At 41.9% G+C, this 18,842-nt stretch overlaps 1 protein-coding gene across 4 annotated transcripts in view; it reads right to left on the bottom strand.

The window, feature by feature from the left end:
* Positions 1–2,467: 2,467 nt before the first annotated feature.
* Positions 2,468–18,842, bottom strand: part of GTDC1 (glycosyltransferase like domain containing 1) — a 298,462-nt gene continuing 282,087 nt past the window's right edge. For all 4 annotated transcript variants that reach the window (XM_043525659.1, XM_043525655.1, XM_037913104.2 and 1 more), the window contains one exon: positions 2,468–5,319. In XM_043525659.1, coding sequence (XP_043381594.1) covers positions 5,242–5,319 — 78 coding nt within the window. In that variant the 3' untranslated portion in view covers positions 2,468–5,241. The remainder of the gene's footprint in view (positions 5,320–18,842) is intronic.

Consider the following 18,842-nt stretch of genomic DNA (forward strand, 5'->3'; position numbering starts at 1 on the left):
TATATTTTCTAGGGATTTTTAATGTATTTATTTGTCCAGATTGAAATAGAAATTTTAGTGTTTAGAAATACAATTTGGCCACTGAGATCAAAGTAAATGATAAGAGAATAGGTTAAAAAATTCAGAGGAGTTTCCTTGTAATTTATTAAATGACACATAACAAGCATTTAGGTCTGGACACATATAAAAAAACTTCAGAATATTTCCCACTTCCTTCTTTTTCCCAACTTCTTTAAAAAAAATCACCACTAAAAACTAATTCCATGATCTCCTGTTGCCTTGAACAATCACACCTTTTTTTAAAATATTTCTAATCTCTTATTCTGTCATTATACATTTTAAGATCTTGATGCTGTCCTCTGATAATAACACTTAGCACTTACACTATGTGCCTCTTTCCTTCTCCAAAGCACTTTACAAACATTAACTAATTAATCCTTACAACACCCCTGTGAGGTATGTAGGTAAATATTATCATCCAATTAGGTAAGTATTAAGTACTGTTATCCCACTAGAGAAGTATTAAGGCCTCCCATTTTATTGGGGATACTGAGGACAACAGGTTAAGTTACTTACCATAGGTCACAGCAGGAGGCAGTATCAGAACTGGGAATAGTCTTCAAGAGTTGGTGGCTCCCAGCTGTACACTCAGACCACGAGATTGCGTCTTTGGCTAAAGTAAGGTGTCATTGTGTGTACGGAAAATCAGGTTCAGGCCTTTGGTAATATTCTAAAATTATACAGCAATGAATACCATATACTGAGAAGGGCATATCTGAGCCAGAGAAGTATTCTTCTCTTCTTGAGATATGCAAATATTGCACTTCTGGAGGGGTTTTTTGGATGTATACTGCGAATAAAAGTCTTGGGAATAGGTGCCTTTTTACATTGTGTGTCTGTGTGCGTGTGCCCCTACAAGCCCATGCACACATATGCAATCATGATGTAAGGGTGTAGAGATAAATAATTACTCCCTCCCCACACCGCTTTACATTTTTAGTTGGTCTTTTTAGTACTATGTAGAGATGGTTCCCTATTGAAACCTCAATCCACTACACACACCCCAACCTGAAAAAGTTGGAATAAGGATCCGGGGTTTGTGGCTTACATCACTTGGAATAATGAGTTCAATTTGAAACATTGAGTCTGAGGTCTCCAGGTTTGTACACAAGATTGGACGCAATTCAAGTCTGGTGATGCAAGTCCAATTAATAACATCCTTAGTACAGTATCACCATAGCTCATGGGTAGAGCTAACTGGAATTCTTGTCCACTATGAAAATTATTGATAAAAATAAAAATGTGAAGGTTTTGTTGAAATTTTTCTTTTCTTTTTTCAGATGCTTGTGAGAACCCCCAAAAAGCTGGGCGGGGGTGCATGAAATCTGTTTGAAACAGAGTTTTTCAGTATTTGAGTTTCTGTTTTTTTAATAAAAACCTATTTTTAACCAAAAATGGACTTTTTAATGAAATTTTCTGTTTAATTGAAAGGCCATTTTCAAATTAATTTTTTGTATCAGTTCTATACATAGATACTAGGGTACAGGGCTGGGTGTTATGGATAGTGGCAGTATCTCATTGTACACATTTGGTTTTAATTTCAATAGATTATTAAAGAAAAAGGTGAGTGTTTCTATTTCTATCTTTCTATGTAATTCCTATTGAAGTTGCATGTATAAATTAAGAGGAATACACTGGGAGCCCTAAATGTTTTATGTAAGCTAGATCCTAACACAAAGCTAGAAAATACTAGAGCTGTGTACTAAAACCCCAAACCAGGCAACACTTACCTGCTTGCAAGTCCGCTATAAACCTAACTCCGAGGCAAGGGCTGTTAATGGCTGCTGAATTTAGGTCTTATCTGTACAGAGGATTTGTTCCAATTCCAGCCATGGGTAGCCAGTCACCAGTATAACTGCACCAATGCAAACCCTGAATGTATTTAGGCAAAGTTGCTATTTTACTTCAGATGAGCTTCACTGGTTCAGACAGAAGCTTTCCCTTCTACACTAGTTTTTGCATGATGCAGCCACTTTGGTAGCTGTACCTGGCAATTCCCAAGTGTAGACAAGGTCTAGACTGAATTTCAGCTGGACCGTGGATGATTTATGGAAGCCAGTTTTAGCTGAATTTAACTCTGAAGTTTTAGATCATTCAAAATTCATGGAGATTTGATCCCATGGGCCCTCAAGCAAACAAAACAAGATTTGCCAGAAATCTCTGCAAATCAAAATAGCTGAACTTTGCACAGTTCTAGCAAATGTTTTAAACCAGTTGGGGAAGCGGGGGGGGGGGGGGGCGGCGGGGGTGGATATGTAGTTTAAAACAAAAGAAAAACAAAAATGAGAGAGAAGATATTTTATTCGTCTAAATAAAATACCCTCTAGATCAAATCTACATAACATGGGTGGCTTGAATATCTTATACTTAGAAATTCAGAAAAACAGAAGAGACCGTGAAAGAGAAGGTAGGTATAGTTTTTATTGCATCATCATTTGGAGAGATTTTACATAAACAGCAAGCTGAAATGTAAAAGATAAAGATTTAAATAGAGGAATGCTTCATCTGTTCTATAATACCTTGGGAGACTGATGCAGAATACTAGTAACAGTCGTATAGTGTTCATTCGAGAAATTAATAAAAATAGGTACCCAAAAATGCAGTGTAAGAACAATGTAGCTGATGGTTTATTATACTTTTTCACGATTGTTCTGTTAACTGGTCTTTTGCCTGCATACTGACTATCAGGTAACAAACTATAGATAAAAAAAAGACAGGAGCCTTTCATGTATTTATGTTATGCTGTTTCTCAAAGCTAGAGGAAATAATGTTTCTGCACAACTGTTTGACTCCACAGTGGGTCTTACACAGAGACACTTTAGATGTAAAACAACAAGGCAACATGGATACTCCCTCCTAAATAATGAAGACAAAGTAAGAAGAGAAATGTCCTCAGTGTGCATTATGCAAAATGTAGGGATTTTTTTAAAAAAGAGCATTCACTTCATGTCACTGCTTTAAGCATTATCACATAGCTTCTTTTTCCCCCCTACTTCTAACCTGACCTTTTTCCCAATGGTTTGTCTATAACTTAATATATCTCTAATTCTTTTGAAATAATGTTCACAGTTAGCATAATTGGTGTTATACAGCTCTAAAGTACATTATGGAATATTCTGTCACGAGACACTAAATAGAAATTTTAGAGAAAATGATAGAAATAGCTGTAAGGGAAAAAGTACCCTTTTAAATCTAATTTGCTATGCACCGCAGTAGGGTAATGGATGCAATGAAAGTTCTTTCATTGAGTTACCATGTCCAAAAGGTATTTAGGTAGCAAAGGATGTTAAACAGACCCCCTGTGCTCTTTCTTTAAGTAAAGATAGCAGGAAATAAGGTATATAGGTTTGTGTCCTCCTGATTTTTATTTCCTCAGGAGTACAACTTATGCAAAGGGCACCTTAGGCTACTTAGAGGATTACAAAGGGTGCCCTAGACCCCCTCACTGTCTGCATGAATAGAACAATCTAAAGGATGGCTGAAGCCATACAGCGAGTTAAATCCTTCAGGTGGGTCTTTTCAAATTCCAATAGTGAGGAGTTACTGCAGAATTGGTAAGGATTTCACTAGGCCCCAGCAGGTTTGAGATCAAAAGCCCTGGTTAAATAAAAGCCTGTTGGGAAATCTTAAAACCTCTTTGTAATGTAACTTTAAAAAGTTAATACAAAGAACCCTTAGACTGAAGCCTATAACGGCACGAACAAAGGGTATATCAAAACTGATTCTATTACGAGAAGGCAGACAAATAAATTCATTGAATTTAAAGAACAATCCAAATATATTACTCTGTTAAAAACTAGAAAGCACATCTGTACAGCCGTGTGTGTGTGTGTATGTGTGTGTGTGTGTGTGTGTTATAGCCTATGAGTTTATAAATCATAAGAATGGTTCAACAGAGCATTCTATGTTATACTTTATATAATACTTTATATATCTTTAATGACCATATATATGTGAGAAATGTTATGTATATATATTTTAATACAAACATATTTTTATCATTTATTGAGTTTCATGCTGGGTTGTTCAAATATACAGTTAAATCTATCTATATATATTTATCCTACAAAAACACAGCTGAATGAGCTCCTAAATTCAAACTGACACAAGACATTTTTCAACCCAATTAATTAAAAAGGATGGGTGCTCATCAGTCAGCTGGCACAGCTTTTTTCCCCATCATATTGCCAAAATGTCAAAGTGTTAGTTGTGCAGCATGTTTCAAAAAGAAAATCTGGGACTGGGATTTAGATATAGATTATTAACTGACCCCTTCCTGAGCAGCTCCTCCAGTTTTAACTCATTGAGGTCTCTAGCACCAAGAGAGAGGGAATTATGCATTGATGTTGGATGTCATTTGCACAAGCATTTCAAATTTGTGCTCAGTGTACACAGGAAAGGGCATAGTAAATTGTGTTATCCATGCAATTTATGCAGGGTGGCCTCATGGTTAAAGCACTGCACTAGGGCTCAAGAGAGCCGGATTGAATTCAGAGCTATGGCACAGACTCCCTGGGACCTTGGGCAAGTCACTTAGACTGCATTCTGACACCCTCTCTCCCTGTGAGTAGCACCTTACCCCTAAAGAAGTCCCACAGAGGGTATCAGAATCAGGCTGTTAGTCGCTCTGCATCTCAGTTTCCTGTCTGTAAAGTGGTGTTAATAATCCTTCCCTACCATATAGGAGTGCTGTGAGGATGAATTTGTTAGCATTTGTATGCAGCAATGGGGTAATATAAGGACACAGTTAGCTAGAAGTGGTGTTTTGCCATTCAAGAATTGACATCCATCCCGAAGGTTTGGTAAGTTATGCAGCTACAGAAGAGGGGTCGCACTGTAAAAGTCAGTGTAACGGCTCAAAGTGAATTTTTGGCAGTTTTCTTTATAATAAAATCACACAAAAGTCTGACACTTATGTTAAAGAAAGCTGACCGTGGGCACCGCACTTAACATATATTAGGTGGAATGGGATCCATGCTTACTCCCTCAATACCACCCAATGCTGCTAACCCCTTAATTACTGTACAACAACTGCACATAACAGGATATGGTCCAGTATTATTTTTATAACCAAGAATAGTGGATATGATGTTAATAAGTGAGAAGAATACCTCATATCTGGTATCTTTCATTCCAAATATCTTAACACTCTACATACGCAGGAATCACTTTGCCTTCTGCTTAAGTGCCACCATCTTTAACAGCAATACTGCACATTAGCTTCTGGTAGGCAATGAAGAATACCATATCCAAATGAGTCTGCAAGGGAAACATAGACAGGCTAAATGTAATCACCATTTTGGCCACAGTACTAGGAATAATGCCATTACTCTAGCAAAAGTGCCCTGGGATCACTAATAATCATAAAAGACAAACCTCACTGCTGACTTCTCATTTGAAAGAAAGTATCTCCAACAGTATTATGCCTCTTAACACTTTGCTGTGAATCAGTAGTGAATCGATGCCACAGCATAGTGTTTGGTTGAGGTCTCCCATCCAAACACTGTCCATACCCAACCCTTCCTAGCTTAGATGAGACCATAGCCTAAGTTGGTATGGATACCAAATTAATTCTATTCATATAAGAGATTATGCAGTGATATGTATAAACTTCAAATTTTATTATGAAGTCTTGATTAGATCTATAAAACAAGCCAAGTTTGAAGAAAATCTGTTGAGTAGATGTGAAGTTATGAATCTTGAAAGACAGCAAATTGATTCTTTTCTTATTTTTAACTTAGATTAACTCAGACCTCAAAAGGCCTAGAATATGAGAGATTTGATGCTTTTTAGTTTTGAATCAATCAGACCCACTTGCACATGGATGTCATAGTTAAGGAAGCTACAAAGCTTAGAATTAAATGGGTGGAAGAATGACCCAGTGGAAAAAGTAGATCTCTGGGAGTCAGGAGATCTGGATTCTACTCCCATCTGTAAAATGGTGATAATGATAATTACCTACTTTGCTGGGGCTATGAGCCATACTTAATATTTGAAAAGCATTTTGGAATTCTCAGATGGACAACTCTAAAGGAGTGCAAATTCTTATAAAAATGCTAAAATGTAAAGGGTGCCTCAGAGTTCAGGTTCTTCCAATTAAGTACAATCACAGTTTGAAGAAAATTATTTCAGTACTTTTAAAAATTATAATATCTAGTCAGTAATTTTCATTCAGTTTTCAGATAGGCTGAAGCTAGTGTGATTTAGAAAGTTGTTCCTCACCATAACCAACTTGCAGTCAGCTCATACTCTGGACCTTCTTAAATTCAACAGTAACACTTCTTTAATCCCAGATCTCCTTATTCCCAGTCCCCTGCTCTCATCCTAAAACCATTCTTCCTCAAGTCACTCCCTAGCTTCATTTTGGGGTACTGATTCTGTTATCCTCAGAGGGAAATATGCCATCTATTGAATCACCATCACTGTTTCCAGTAACACTTAGGATTTCATAGAATCATAGAAGATTAGGGTTGGAAGAGACCTCAGGAGGTCATCTAGTCCAACCCCCAAAAGTGATTTTCTCTCAGGTTTCCAATTCAAGTACTTAGTTCGGAGGGCTGAGAGATCACCTCCAAAGGTGGAAGAAGCTGCAGACCATTATACATCTCAATCAGCTGTTGACAATAACAGAAATTTGGCTTTTCACTGTCACGCCTCTGTTCTCTGAACAGCTGCCGCAGTGTCCCACCAGAAAATGATCAACATGTCTTTGTCTACTACAAACGCTTAGGTGCACACAATGCAACAGACCAAATTCTGCCTTCTCCCCCACAGCTCCAGGTATACTTTGCAATGCCACTGAAATCAGTGCACGAGTATGAGTGTAACTGAAAACAGGACATGACCCAACATTTTTAGGCAGCAGAAAATACCTTCATTTAAAATTAATCATTCAGATACTATATTTGCATCCTCGTCCTATTAAGTGTAGGGTCAGTGTTATACCAGCCGATGTATGAAACTGGTACTAAAATGTGCAATGACCTAAACCATACCCATCCTATTATTTACAAACATATGTTTTATCTCAAAGGTAAATGCCCCTCCATCAATGTGAATACATCAACCCCAAAGAAGAGACTGCAGTTTGAAGAGTGCCCTCTCAAAGTCCAAATAGGGGTAATCAGATGAGGTGCACCAAACTGCAAGACTAAACATATGTACTTTTAATAACCAGACCCTCCTCCTCCTGAGGGCAACAAGAAGCTAGAAGAAGAGATGCTCTGAAGCCACAGCAAAAAGAAGTTAGGTGGATATATACTGAGGTTGCTAGCCCCAAAGTACAATGCATAACTTAAAGTAATACATTTTTGTCAGAAGGTTTGCAAACACTGTCCAAAAGGATACAGAGCCCTTTGCCATTCACATAAACTGTGTAAACTCTTGGCCATGTTAGTGTTTAAAATGAAAAAAAAAAAGGTTATAGCTATCAAAGAAAAACAAAATCTCAACAGGTCTGTATGAAATTTATGCAACACCTTATTTATTAATGCATGTGTAGCTAGCATTTTATTCTATTCCCCAAAGGTGGTACTTTAAGGAGTAGGCCACATGCTGATTGACAGCAGCCATAATTCCATACAATGAGACTGTATCATATTGTTTGATGTGATATGATACTCGTCACTTGTAACTGATCAAAGATACTATTGCATCAAACAGTATTATAATATGATCACGCTGTATGTTCATCATATTGCACACTTTGGTGCTAGACATATCTATTAATAGCATTGACACACCACCGTTATCCAAATTTTTCCAAAGAATTGCACTTTGTGAAATGTGGAAAGTAATCTGTACATAAATCTTTGGGGTTTGATACAGTGTGTTCTGTTAGCTAAACACTTCAACATGAGGAGTTTTGCTGATCATAGGATTTTCACAGGACAGCACTGAAAACCTGAAAGCCTGATGGAAAAAGAACATATTCCAGCACAGAGACATGAAACTCCAGCTTCCTTTATTTGTCTCTTAAATGCAAACAAATTGGAAGATTATGTATTTTAGGTTAAGACTTTACATTTTCAACAGTTCCCAGTTTGAAGCTTTTTCCTGCCCACTGTCTTGCAGAAGGGAGTTTTGTCAACCCTGGACCTTTATAAAATTGGAGATGGAAACAAAAGAAATGAATTCTTTGTTACCAGCATTTCTACAGCAGCCATTAAAGGTGATGTGCCAGAGAGCATGGAGCTCACTCTGACACTACAGTCTTGGGTGCTTTCTCAGAGGCAGATTCTTAAACTAGCTTGGGTCTCTGCAGGTCAGAGGTCAGCTCCCCTCAAATCTGTGTAAATGCTAGAGTAAGCTTATTAACCTCCCTCCTTTCACTTAAAAGTCCAAATGACAGTATAGTTAAATGTCCATAAGCCTACAAGATATTGGATGACCTCCCCCCTCCATGCGCAGTTAAGGCAGTAGGAGATGTGGGTGCTCAGCCCCGAGCAGGATCAGGCCCTTTGCCATTGGAAGTTAATATGATGTATTTGGGGCTATGTTCTTATCTTATCTCATTGAATACGTCATCTTTAATTCTCACTAGCTTTGTCTAACTCTGTTCTGACAGAAATTAGTGTAGCCATAACCAGGGTGCCATGTGGAAAAATTGGAAGGATCTTTCCAGGCTATAATGCGTATTTGCTTGGTCTAAGGCCTCAGTCCTGGGTGCCGACATTTCTGAAGCACCAAGCCCACTAGAGCTCCACGACCTGGCAAGACTCCACAGGTGCTGAGGCCCAGGGAGGAACACAGATCAACTGACAGATTGCATCTAGGAGTAGCTCCACACTTATGGTGGCATGCAGCATACAGACCTGCACGCCCAGCTTGCACAGGTATAAACAGCAGTGCAGACGGTGAGGCCCTGCTTAGATGAGTAGAGTAGGGTGCGCTACATGCCTGAATCCCAGGGTATACACCCTACATGGCTCTCTACATGCCCAAGCAGCGCCTTCCACATCTACACTGCTGTGTTTAGCAGCATAGAGCCCCACTGCCTCCCCCGTGCAGGCCTTGCATTGCCACTTGTAGCTACTCACTGTAGTGAGCATGTAGTCTGCCTTCCACTGCGGTGGGTAGCTACATGTACCCTACATGCCACCACAAGTGTAGGCAAAGTCTATGTAGTCACTAATGTAGCCACGTAGTCACTACTTCTTCTCAGGGCTAGAAACTGGGATCCCACCCTACCTGGGTGCTTGGTTAGCTTGCATCATGCTTTTCTTCCTCCATATGGAAGAAGTTTCTTCTCAGGGTTACTGACAACCGGGCAGACAAATAGTGAATTACAGTGCATAGCCATTTGAGACCAGTAACCCTCCCTTGTCTAGGCTGCAGCTCTTCTTCGTTTTCCAATATCTCCTCATGGCTGCCCTGCCATTTCCTTACATTGAACATAGTAAAACATGATTTGCCCATCTTGCCTCCAAAACAGAACTCCATCATTCCAGTGTCCTCCTGATCACTCACAATCCTAGGTTTAGCCCATCCTGATTTTCCTTAGCCTTTTCCTTTTCCTGTCCTTCTGATATTTCATAGTCACCAAATACAGACGGTAATCTTTCAGGCAGACGCCTTGCCTCTCTTAACCTCTGTAAAGCATCACGAAGGGTTATGGTACTATATGCTTGTATAGTGCTTAGCACATTGCAAGCATTACTGGAATTACAGCTACATAATAATACAATAACAATAACAACAGTCTCTCTCCCACACTGTATAATATTTCACTGAGACTCAAGACAATGGCATCTGACATTGGCAGAATGAGATACCGTAACCATGGGCCACAGTTCAAAGTTTCCTAGGAAATATTCAGTCAGGGACATGAGACTGCCCTTCAACTGAAGATGCCTTCACTTTTTTTTTTTTTTTTCATTTTATCCTAGTGCAGTAGGCTAATCTTCCCTTTAGCTGAGATGGCTTATTGCCCAGCCAGGGGCCATGGCCTTTCCTGGGTTGGGGAGCCCCAAAGTTCAAGGATTTCTACCTCCGGACCACACTATAAATGTTCTATTTGAAAATAATTAATTTATACATATTTCCCCACATGACCTCTTGTGCAGGATAAAACTGGTGTGCAGGTTACATGTAATAATGGGTGGGTGAACATATACTTTGGATGCTACTTTAAATTAACTTTAAAGTAATATTGAAAGCATATGCTCACCCACCATCATCTGGGCAGAATTTATCTGTGTACTTGCAGGAGATTCCAAATACAATTCCCTCTCCACTGGCCATGTGATGTAATGTACAAGAACTGCATGGAAACAAGTCTGGAATGAACATGGGATTTACCAACTTTAGAAAACAGTTTCTGTCGGTGTATCTCATAAAACTACTCCACCATGTAAAAATGAAGTGATACATAAATAAAGAGATTCCATCCAATTCCTCCTGGACAGATATCTGCCTTATCATTGGTCAGTCTACACCCTTGATAGCTGTCACAGCTTCAGAGACACAGGATAACAAGCCCTGGAATACCAGTTATCCACAAGGATGCATGCCTGCATATCTGAAGCTGAAAGTCACCTTTTTCCATGCTGGGACTGTATAAGCTGCACATTTATGAATTGGTGCAAACTTTCATGTCAGAATTTACCCTTTGTCCTAGTTTTCCACTTATGTTTGCACTGACATGTGCCAGCATGAGCAAGTCATATACTCTGTTATGTACCAAATAACCTATACTGATGGATACTGTTTTGCCATGGTTAATTAAGAATGGTGCTTTGTGCATTTCCTCTTTGTAATTAACAGGAAAATCAGCCCTACTAGAAAGGGACCCTAAGCGACTGATTTTGAAGGAGGCACAATGATAAGGGAGAGGATTTTTGAAGTCTCACAATCAGCTATAAGAAACATCAGCTCAGTACTGTGCACCGTAGCAAAAGAAGCTTTAACTTTTTAAACTGGGTGTAGCTAAATAATTCAAGATGCTGTAATTTAAATGTAACAGTAGAAACTAAGAAGTTCAAACAACAGAGTTATAGGCATTTCAGCACAGCGTATAGTCTCCTGAAATGTGGTATTATGAAAATTACTAAGAATTGGGCCACAGATGCTGTTGGATGCTGTATTCTGTCAATGCTGGAACAGGACTATAGTATTTTTCCCCCACCTGTACATCTGTCCCTTTGCAAACCTAGTACAACTGCCCCTGCTGCAGGAGCAAGGAAGATGTAGCCCTGGTTCTGAATCTACCTTTCTATTTAATAAATTGGCACAACTGAGAGTCACCATGCACCAGACACAGACACAACTGCAAATCTGTTCTTACCCTCCCCATACCACCTGAGTGCAGCTATTATTCCTCATCCTTGGGGAAAGGACTCCATATGTGACATCCAGACACCTCAGTAATTCCAAGCATCATTATCACTAGCAGGATCAAGTGCAGCTGTGATGCACTGAGAAAGCACGGTAATGCTAACACTAATCTCTGCATTCACGACACTGGCCCTCACTAGGAAGTTTAAGTACATTTATTAGGGATTCTCCAGATCTTAAAGGTACAAAGACAGCTATAAGGCTTGACGTACTAACTAATTGGGGTTTGGAACAAAAATCTTCTTATCTACTTAACTCAGGGATACTCCCTTTGTTGTTAAGTATACACACTACCTTTTATTTAGAAGGTAAGTTATGGACAACTCAATGGCATGGCATTTGCTGGAGCATATACTATTTTTAACAGGGTTTTAACTTGGAGTTCTAAACCCACTAATATTCACAGGTATTTTTGCAATATATTGGTAGCATACTTAATTATTAACTAGCACACTTTCCCTGCCTTATTAATGCATGTTTTGTTTCATATTGTACTTCAAATTTCAAAAGTAACTAGTGATTTTGGGAGCCCAACTTGAGACATCCTAAAAGAGCCTGACTTTCAGAGGGTGAGAGTCAAGCACTTGTGGAAAAACAGAGCCTTTCAAGGTGGCTTGAATTTCTGGATAGTAGACAGTCCTTTAATCTAACAGGAAAAAGGCATGAGATCCAATGGTTGGAAGCTGAAGCAAAATAAATTCAGATTAGAAATGAGGAGCAAATTTTTAATAGTGAGGGTAGTTATCCACTCGAAGAACTTACAGAGAACCATTGTGGGTTCTCCATCCCTTGAAGTCTTTAAATCAAGATTGCTTATCTTTATAAAAGACACAATATAGCTCAAGCAGAAGCTATGATCTTGATGCAGAAATTACTGGGTGAGATTCTTTGGCCTGTGCAGAAGGTCAAACTAGATTATCATAATGGTTCCTTCTGGCCCTAAAATCATATGATCGAATGAATATGACTCTATGAAATTTGACACCCCAAAAATGAGGTATCCAAAGTTGTTAATCACTTTTTAAAATCTTGCTCATGCTGTTTCTCAGAATGTATAAAAAGCTGACTAAACCAAAATTCAAGAATATTAAAGGCTGGGTGAAAGTGACACAACTAGCAATTGCACTGGTTGTGGCGGAGGGATAATCCGTTTGATTAATTTGACAGAAACAGAAAGCCACTTCTCCTCCCTTCCTGTTTAAATTTAAACCACTCTGGAGAATCTTGCAAATGACAGCCAGCGATTTCAACTCCACACCATATTCTGAACAAATAAAATAGTGGCATGGTGGACCAAGCTTTTTTTTTTTTTTTAAGTCCACATATGACGATGCATCATAGCTATAAACAGATGGTATTTGGCCTCCTTCCTATTCTCAACATTTGGAATTCCTAAACTATGTGAATTAAACAATAATATTTTATAAACATACAAGGGATTTTGCTCACCGCTTTGTTAACATGGAAATTATACAATGCTGACATTTATTTAAATTTTAAAAAGTAAACAACAGTGTGCATTGAAATAAAGTAAACTAACATCAACAGAGAAAAGCATGTTCCGTGTGCACGTTACCTACAGTGGCATGGGCCATTTTAGGGGAGACATAATGGGATGAAACACAAATTGTAGCTTAGACAGTCTGATCCTTTGTACTCTAGAGGCTCATTTAACACCTCTCTGTAAACAAGGGATATTTATACCATAATTGGCTAGTTGACCATCAGTGTGCATTTACTGCCTAACCTGCTGTTATGAAGTTAAAAGAAGTTCCTCTTCAATTGCTTTCCTAGGAGCGAAAGTGTGTTTGCAATTTTAGTACCAACTGAATTTAGTCTAACACCTGCACTTAGTACAAGAAACACTTTCATAATAGCAAAATTGTGCGGGGGGTGGGGGGGGGGAGATGTATTACTGACAGGAAAAGAAGAAGAAAGTAACAGATCTTGAAATAATTCCGTTTGCTTAGATTCCTCTTTCATGCCCCTCTTAGCCCCTTTTTATGCTTCTTTCCGGCTTGCAATACAAAATCTAGGAGGCACTTAGTTTTCAATCAGTATTCCCAGGTCTGCAAAGAGGTTCTGTGATGAATAAATAATTAATCAGAGATTTTAATCAGTATTATGATTTTGAAAAAGGCTAATTATCATTGTTTACAGACATGTCTTTCCAATGAATTGCCTTGTTTTGCCTTCAAAGCGCTAAAGGTTAAGCCCTTTCCAAGGATCCCTCCCACTCTCCTTAATTTGATCTTCAACTCTCCCTTTTTATGCAGACACCAACACCTTGTCACAGGGAAACCACACTTTGCTAACGCCCTGGGAAATGTGAATGATACAGTATTGGGCTAAGGAAAAAGGCCAACAGATCTATCCTGCCTGAGTGTAAAAACAGCTCTGAAACATACAGTGTGAACCTGCCCCGATATAAGTCAACAGCAAAACTCCCACGGACTTCACTAGGGCCAGGATTGCACACCGAATACGCTGTCACTGCTCTGCCCGGTTACTGGCTAGCCTTGCAGCACGCCAGCAAACCAGGCTGACACAAGCATGGCCATCACATAGGGAAAAGTCAAATACAAACCACGCCTGGACCTAAACTTCATCACACTGCATAGCCACTAAACACCGGGGAGAAAGCGATCCCGGGAAGCAGTGATTTTTGCTGCTATTATTGTTGGCTTTGTTGGTCATTTATTTATAAATGGTGTACAAGGACATTAGTAAATATTTCCCTCTGAGCTAGTAACGACGCACTTGCCAAAGGACAACACATCTTCTGCTGTTAACATTCTTTCTACAGCACGTGGGGCTTTTTAAGGGAACAAAGTTTCCGATCGAAAATCAACGACAAAATCTAGCAAAGCAAGCGTTGTTTTCGCTGGGGATCGCACCTCAGCCCCCCTCCCCTAAAACCCGACAATGCATAAATCCTCACCTTGGGTCCCCTTCTGGGGCTAGGTAGGAGAAGGAAGTGTTACTAAATGTCAGATTTTTTTCCTTGCCTGTGCCCCCAGTGTTTCTGCAGCAGGGAAAGCTGCAGCCTTTCGTGCGTGCATGGTTAATACGGATTACACCTTCCCTGGGCTCGCTTTGCCTGGGATGGAGATCTGCATCAAAAAATGCTGCAGCCAAAAGGGGTGGTGGGGAAATACACACGAACCTACTAGCAAAGGGATCCCAGAGGTGCAGAGCCGGGAAGGACAAAAAGAGGGAGCTTAAGACCCAATAAAACAGAGCGATAACTAACTAGAGCAGGGATGGCTGCACACAGCCGTATGGGAGAGCGGCAGTGCTACAGGACTTCAGCTGCTACCCCCTCGCCTCACTGCCACTGCTCTCCCCCCGCCGCCCAAACTACCGGTGTCTTCTGTCTCTTTCCCCTGCACAGCCCCCGCGCCTTTGCCCCCGTTCGGGGGGATTTATTAGAAGCGCCTCCCAGGCCGGGCCAGCAGCCGGATCTGTGCTGGCCAGGACGCGAGGGGCGGGGAGGGGCTCGGCGCTGTCGGAGCGTGCCGAGAGAGCCAGCGCTGCTCCTGGCAGCTGCGCCGGAGAGCATGAGCCAGTGTTCCCGGGAAACTAACAAATCCGCTCGCTTGCCGCATCCCTTTCACTGGTCCCTCTTGTTCCTTTTTAGGGGGGGATGCCCCCCGCCACGGCCAGAGGAGAGAAAGTGAGCAGCAGTAACGTATGCAGAGCCCAGCCTTAGCCGAGCAAATAACTTTTCTTTAAATGACACGTCGGTGAGAAATTAAGAAGAGCCGCGAGGATAGCTCGGGGTGGGTGGAGAATCGCAGTGGAAACTTTGGGGAGAAACAGAACACGTCTCATTGACTTCCATCTCTTTCTGCTTCTCCCTGGGATAATCAAAGGGTTAAAAGTTGCACGGGTCATCAATTAAATGTCGCCCCCCCGCCCCCAAAAAAACCCCCAACAACCCACTGAAAGCAAGCTCCAGCTCCCGTCTCCAGAGGTCCCCGCACCTCCTCCCTCGCTGGTACAAATGTGTTTATTCCAGGGCTGGGAGATGCGGTGGCATATTTGGCGTTTGCCACAAAGGGCTAGCCAGGGAGTGTGGGATCCCTAATTACGGATTACAGCCCCTGTCCCGCGTTTGCCCTGTGTCCGCGGACGGGCGCTGCACAAGGAAGCCCCACGGCCTGTTCAGAAAGTCCCTTCTCTCCTTCTTCGTTTTGAATCGGTGTCAATGTAAAAGGCATTCGATAGTGGCTGTGGGTAGGTGTGTGCCCGGGGCCGCGCTGCAGCTGCACGCTCCAGCACGTAGGAGGACAGTTTGCTGATGTACCCAGGAGCCTGGGGAACCTCTTGGAAGGAAAAAGAAGAGTGGGGGGGGGGGCTATTAATACTCCACTCGAGCATATTTTGCTTCTACCCCCCCATCGTCACTCACCAAGCGTTTTAAGCTTTAAATTAAGTGTTTAAAGCGAAGCGATTCATTAGAGCCCGTCCAGCCCCCCCTTCCTCTTTTTTGATTTTTGTTTTATTGCTGCTTCTATTTTCCTGGCCTAGTATCACAGCGTTCGCGCTCCAGTGTGAACAGCCAAGTGGATGTGAAAGCCAGAGAACATAGCTGCGAGCGACAAAAGGAGAACACGTTGGGGGAGGCTGCTCCCAAGAAGCAAGCGCTCTGCAGCCTCAGACGACATTGCTGCTTCCACGCGGCTGCTTTTGTTAGTACTCCCCGCCGCCGACCCCCGGGCTGGGCTCTGGCCTGGGTGGGGGACCCGAGGCTCCAGGAGCACGCGGCGCTGAAGGTGTGGGGCGGTGCAGCGCCTACGATCCCGGCCCGATTTGCTCACAACTCCGCTGCAACCTCCCCCACCCCGCCCGCTTTGTTCTTCCCGTTCAGTGTCAGGCTCGCACGTCCAAGCAGCATTTTGCTGGGAACTCTGACACTTGTAAAGACCCGGCGGCCCCCAGCCCTGCACTCTCGGGAAGTTGTTGGAGACCCTGCAGCCTGTTTGTCCCGGAAACCAAAAGGAGGTGGCCGGCGGATGGACGCTAAGGCCTTGCTTGGTGGGGCGGCCCTGGGGGCAGACCGCAGGAGGTCCCTCTCCAGTGCAAACGCTTGGCACCTGCCCGGGAGCGTTTCGCATTCGGGACTCTCTGCTTCGCACTGAAACTCGACCCTACGCCCGTTTAGTGCTGGGGGCAACCCAGGGCCAGGCTCCGCCCCCCAGTGCACCAGTCTTTGCTGCCCTTCGCTTCCTAACATGTACGTTTCCCAGCCAGGGGATCTTTTCCTCCCTTCCGCTCTGGTTCCTCCGCCTTTGCTGGATCTCTTGCAAAACACACCATCTTCTGGGTGCCAAGCTCCGGCCCCTGAGCCCTGCGAGAACCAGCGCAGCTCCAGCATGTGCTGTGCGTGACAGCATCGATCTGTGCGCGGAACCAGTCCCGTCTCCCCCCCTTGGTTCCCTCCTTCGCGCTGGCACCGTTCGGAACTGCAGCTGGTTCGTGCACTTCCGCGGGGCTGGTCTCGCTTTCTATTATTTTTAGATCGGATTGGCCTTGTTTAACCTTGATTTCCTTCTCTACCCCCCACTTACATCCTTTTGGCCCTGGAAGTCTCTCTGGTTTCTTACAGCCAGCCCAGCTCATCAAGAAGAAAAGGGGCTCTTCCAGAGTTTAATTCTTCTTGTTAAAATTCCACTCCCTCCTCCATATTACAAACGCTTTGTATAACTTTTATGCCTCCTTCGGTTGTGATGTTATTGCTCAGTCTAGTCCTGATTGATCGTTAAGTTATGCTGGCTTTTAAAGTACTGCCTCCATAATGCTGGAGCAAAGACTTCGTATTTGGCATGCTCCTTGCCTTTGGAATGCCTCTCCTGGCAAGATCAAGAATTCTGGTTTGACTGGGATTCTTATGTTAAAATTCAAAGCTCATTTGTTCAGTTAAGGCTTCTACTTAGAAGCAGCTTTCTCTTCTTCTCCCTGTTAAGTGCTCTATGATGCTGCTTACATGAAGGGTGTGTTGTAAGTGCTAGATGTAATATGGTTATATAGTACTGGATTACCAGTTTTCAACAACAGCTGTGCATATTCACTAGGAGTGTAAGGAAATATCAGAGGATAATATAGCATTGCTATTTATTACCCTATAATTAACGTTCTGACAGCGTTTCTATTATAAAACCTTATTTGCAAAGCTTTATAAGTCTGTGGCAAAATTTCATTTCAAGATGAAGCCTAGTTTAACACACCGAAGCATTTTTAAAGTATTTTAGTAAAAATGAGTTTAGTCTATTATAGGGTAGTCGTATTCCCCTTGAATTTTTCCAATTTAAGGTGTTCCTTGATGTCTGCACTGATCTGAGCAAAGGAAATTTGTTGCCTTTAAAAATATAAATGAGGGATAACATCTGTCCTCAGTTACTCCAGAGCATACCCCTTGGAGATTTATACAGGTGTAATGGAGAAGCAGAATTTGCTCCAGACTTTTACTTTAATGTTCTTTTATATGCACAGCCTACTGGTATCAGTATAGACAAATCCAGCATCCTCATTTACTACAGGTTTGAGCAAGGTCAGAGGACACAGGGTATAAAACATGGATGGCAGCATGTCCGTACCAGGGCTCCCAATGCCACCAACATGAGGCTGAACTGGTGCTATCAATGGCGGGAACATTTTGCAAAAATTTCCGTTGTGTAAACAGAGCCGTTCTCTTCTTCTACAGGAGAAGGAAAAATAATTTCCTTGGGGAACAAACCTGCATTCCCAGAACACTCAAAATATGCAGTAACTTAAATGGATATGCAAGGAGTGCAGGCTCAGAGCCCTAGTGTATTACAGGTGAAGGTGGCAGAGAGCTATCTATGGTGAGCCACTGGTGTAAGACATTACAGAAAAGCATTTCATCAAAGATCAAAAGGGCAATTACTAGACCTGCAATGAAACTAATAATTTATATCAAAGAGCTCGCAGTTCCTATTTCAATGTAGATGAACCAATAATAGATACAAGATAAATAACGGCAAGGGCTGATCCTACAGCTCTTACTTGCATGAGTAGCCCAGTAAATATAGGCTACACATGCGAGTATGGACTACAGCACTGAAAACCAAATTTTGCATCTATAACATTTTTAAAGTAAAAGCTTTAGAAGAATTTGTGCAGAATGGCTGGCTCTTCCTTGGTTCTGAGACACTACTAAGAACACCATCAAACACAACTTTGTGATTGTTTCACACTATAGCAGCACCCAGGCTGCAGGCCTCTTGTGGTGGAAATCCTCTTCTTTGGGGATGGAGGGGAAAAGCACTGGCTCAAGCCTCTCACAAACCTTATACCACCCACTGTGCCTGGAAGCCTGACTGACACAGGTCAGAATAGCCCAGAACACTGGTGGTGCTACCCAGGAAGGGGGTTGGCCTAGTGCACTTAGGAGATATGCTGATTATACAAAACATTTCTCAGGC

The sequence above is a fragment of the Chelonia mydas genome, chromosome 11 (assembly GCF_015237465.2).
Source record: "Chelonia mydas isolate rCheMyd1 chromosome 11, rCheMyd1.pri.v2, whole genome shotgun sequence".
NCBI classification, from domain to species: domain Eukaryota; kingdom Metazoa; phylum Chordata; order Testudines; family Cheloniidae; genus Chelonia; species Chelonia mydas.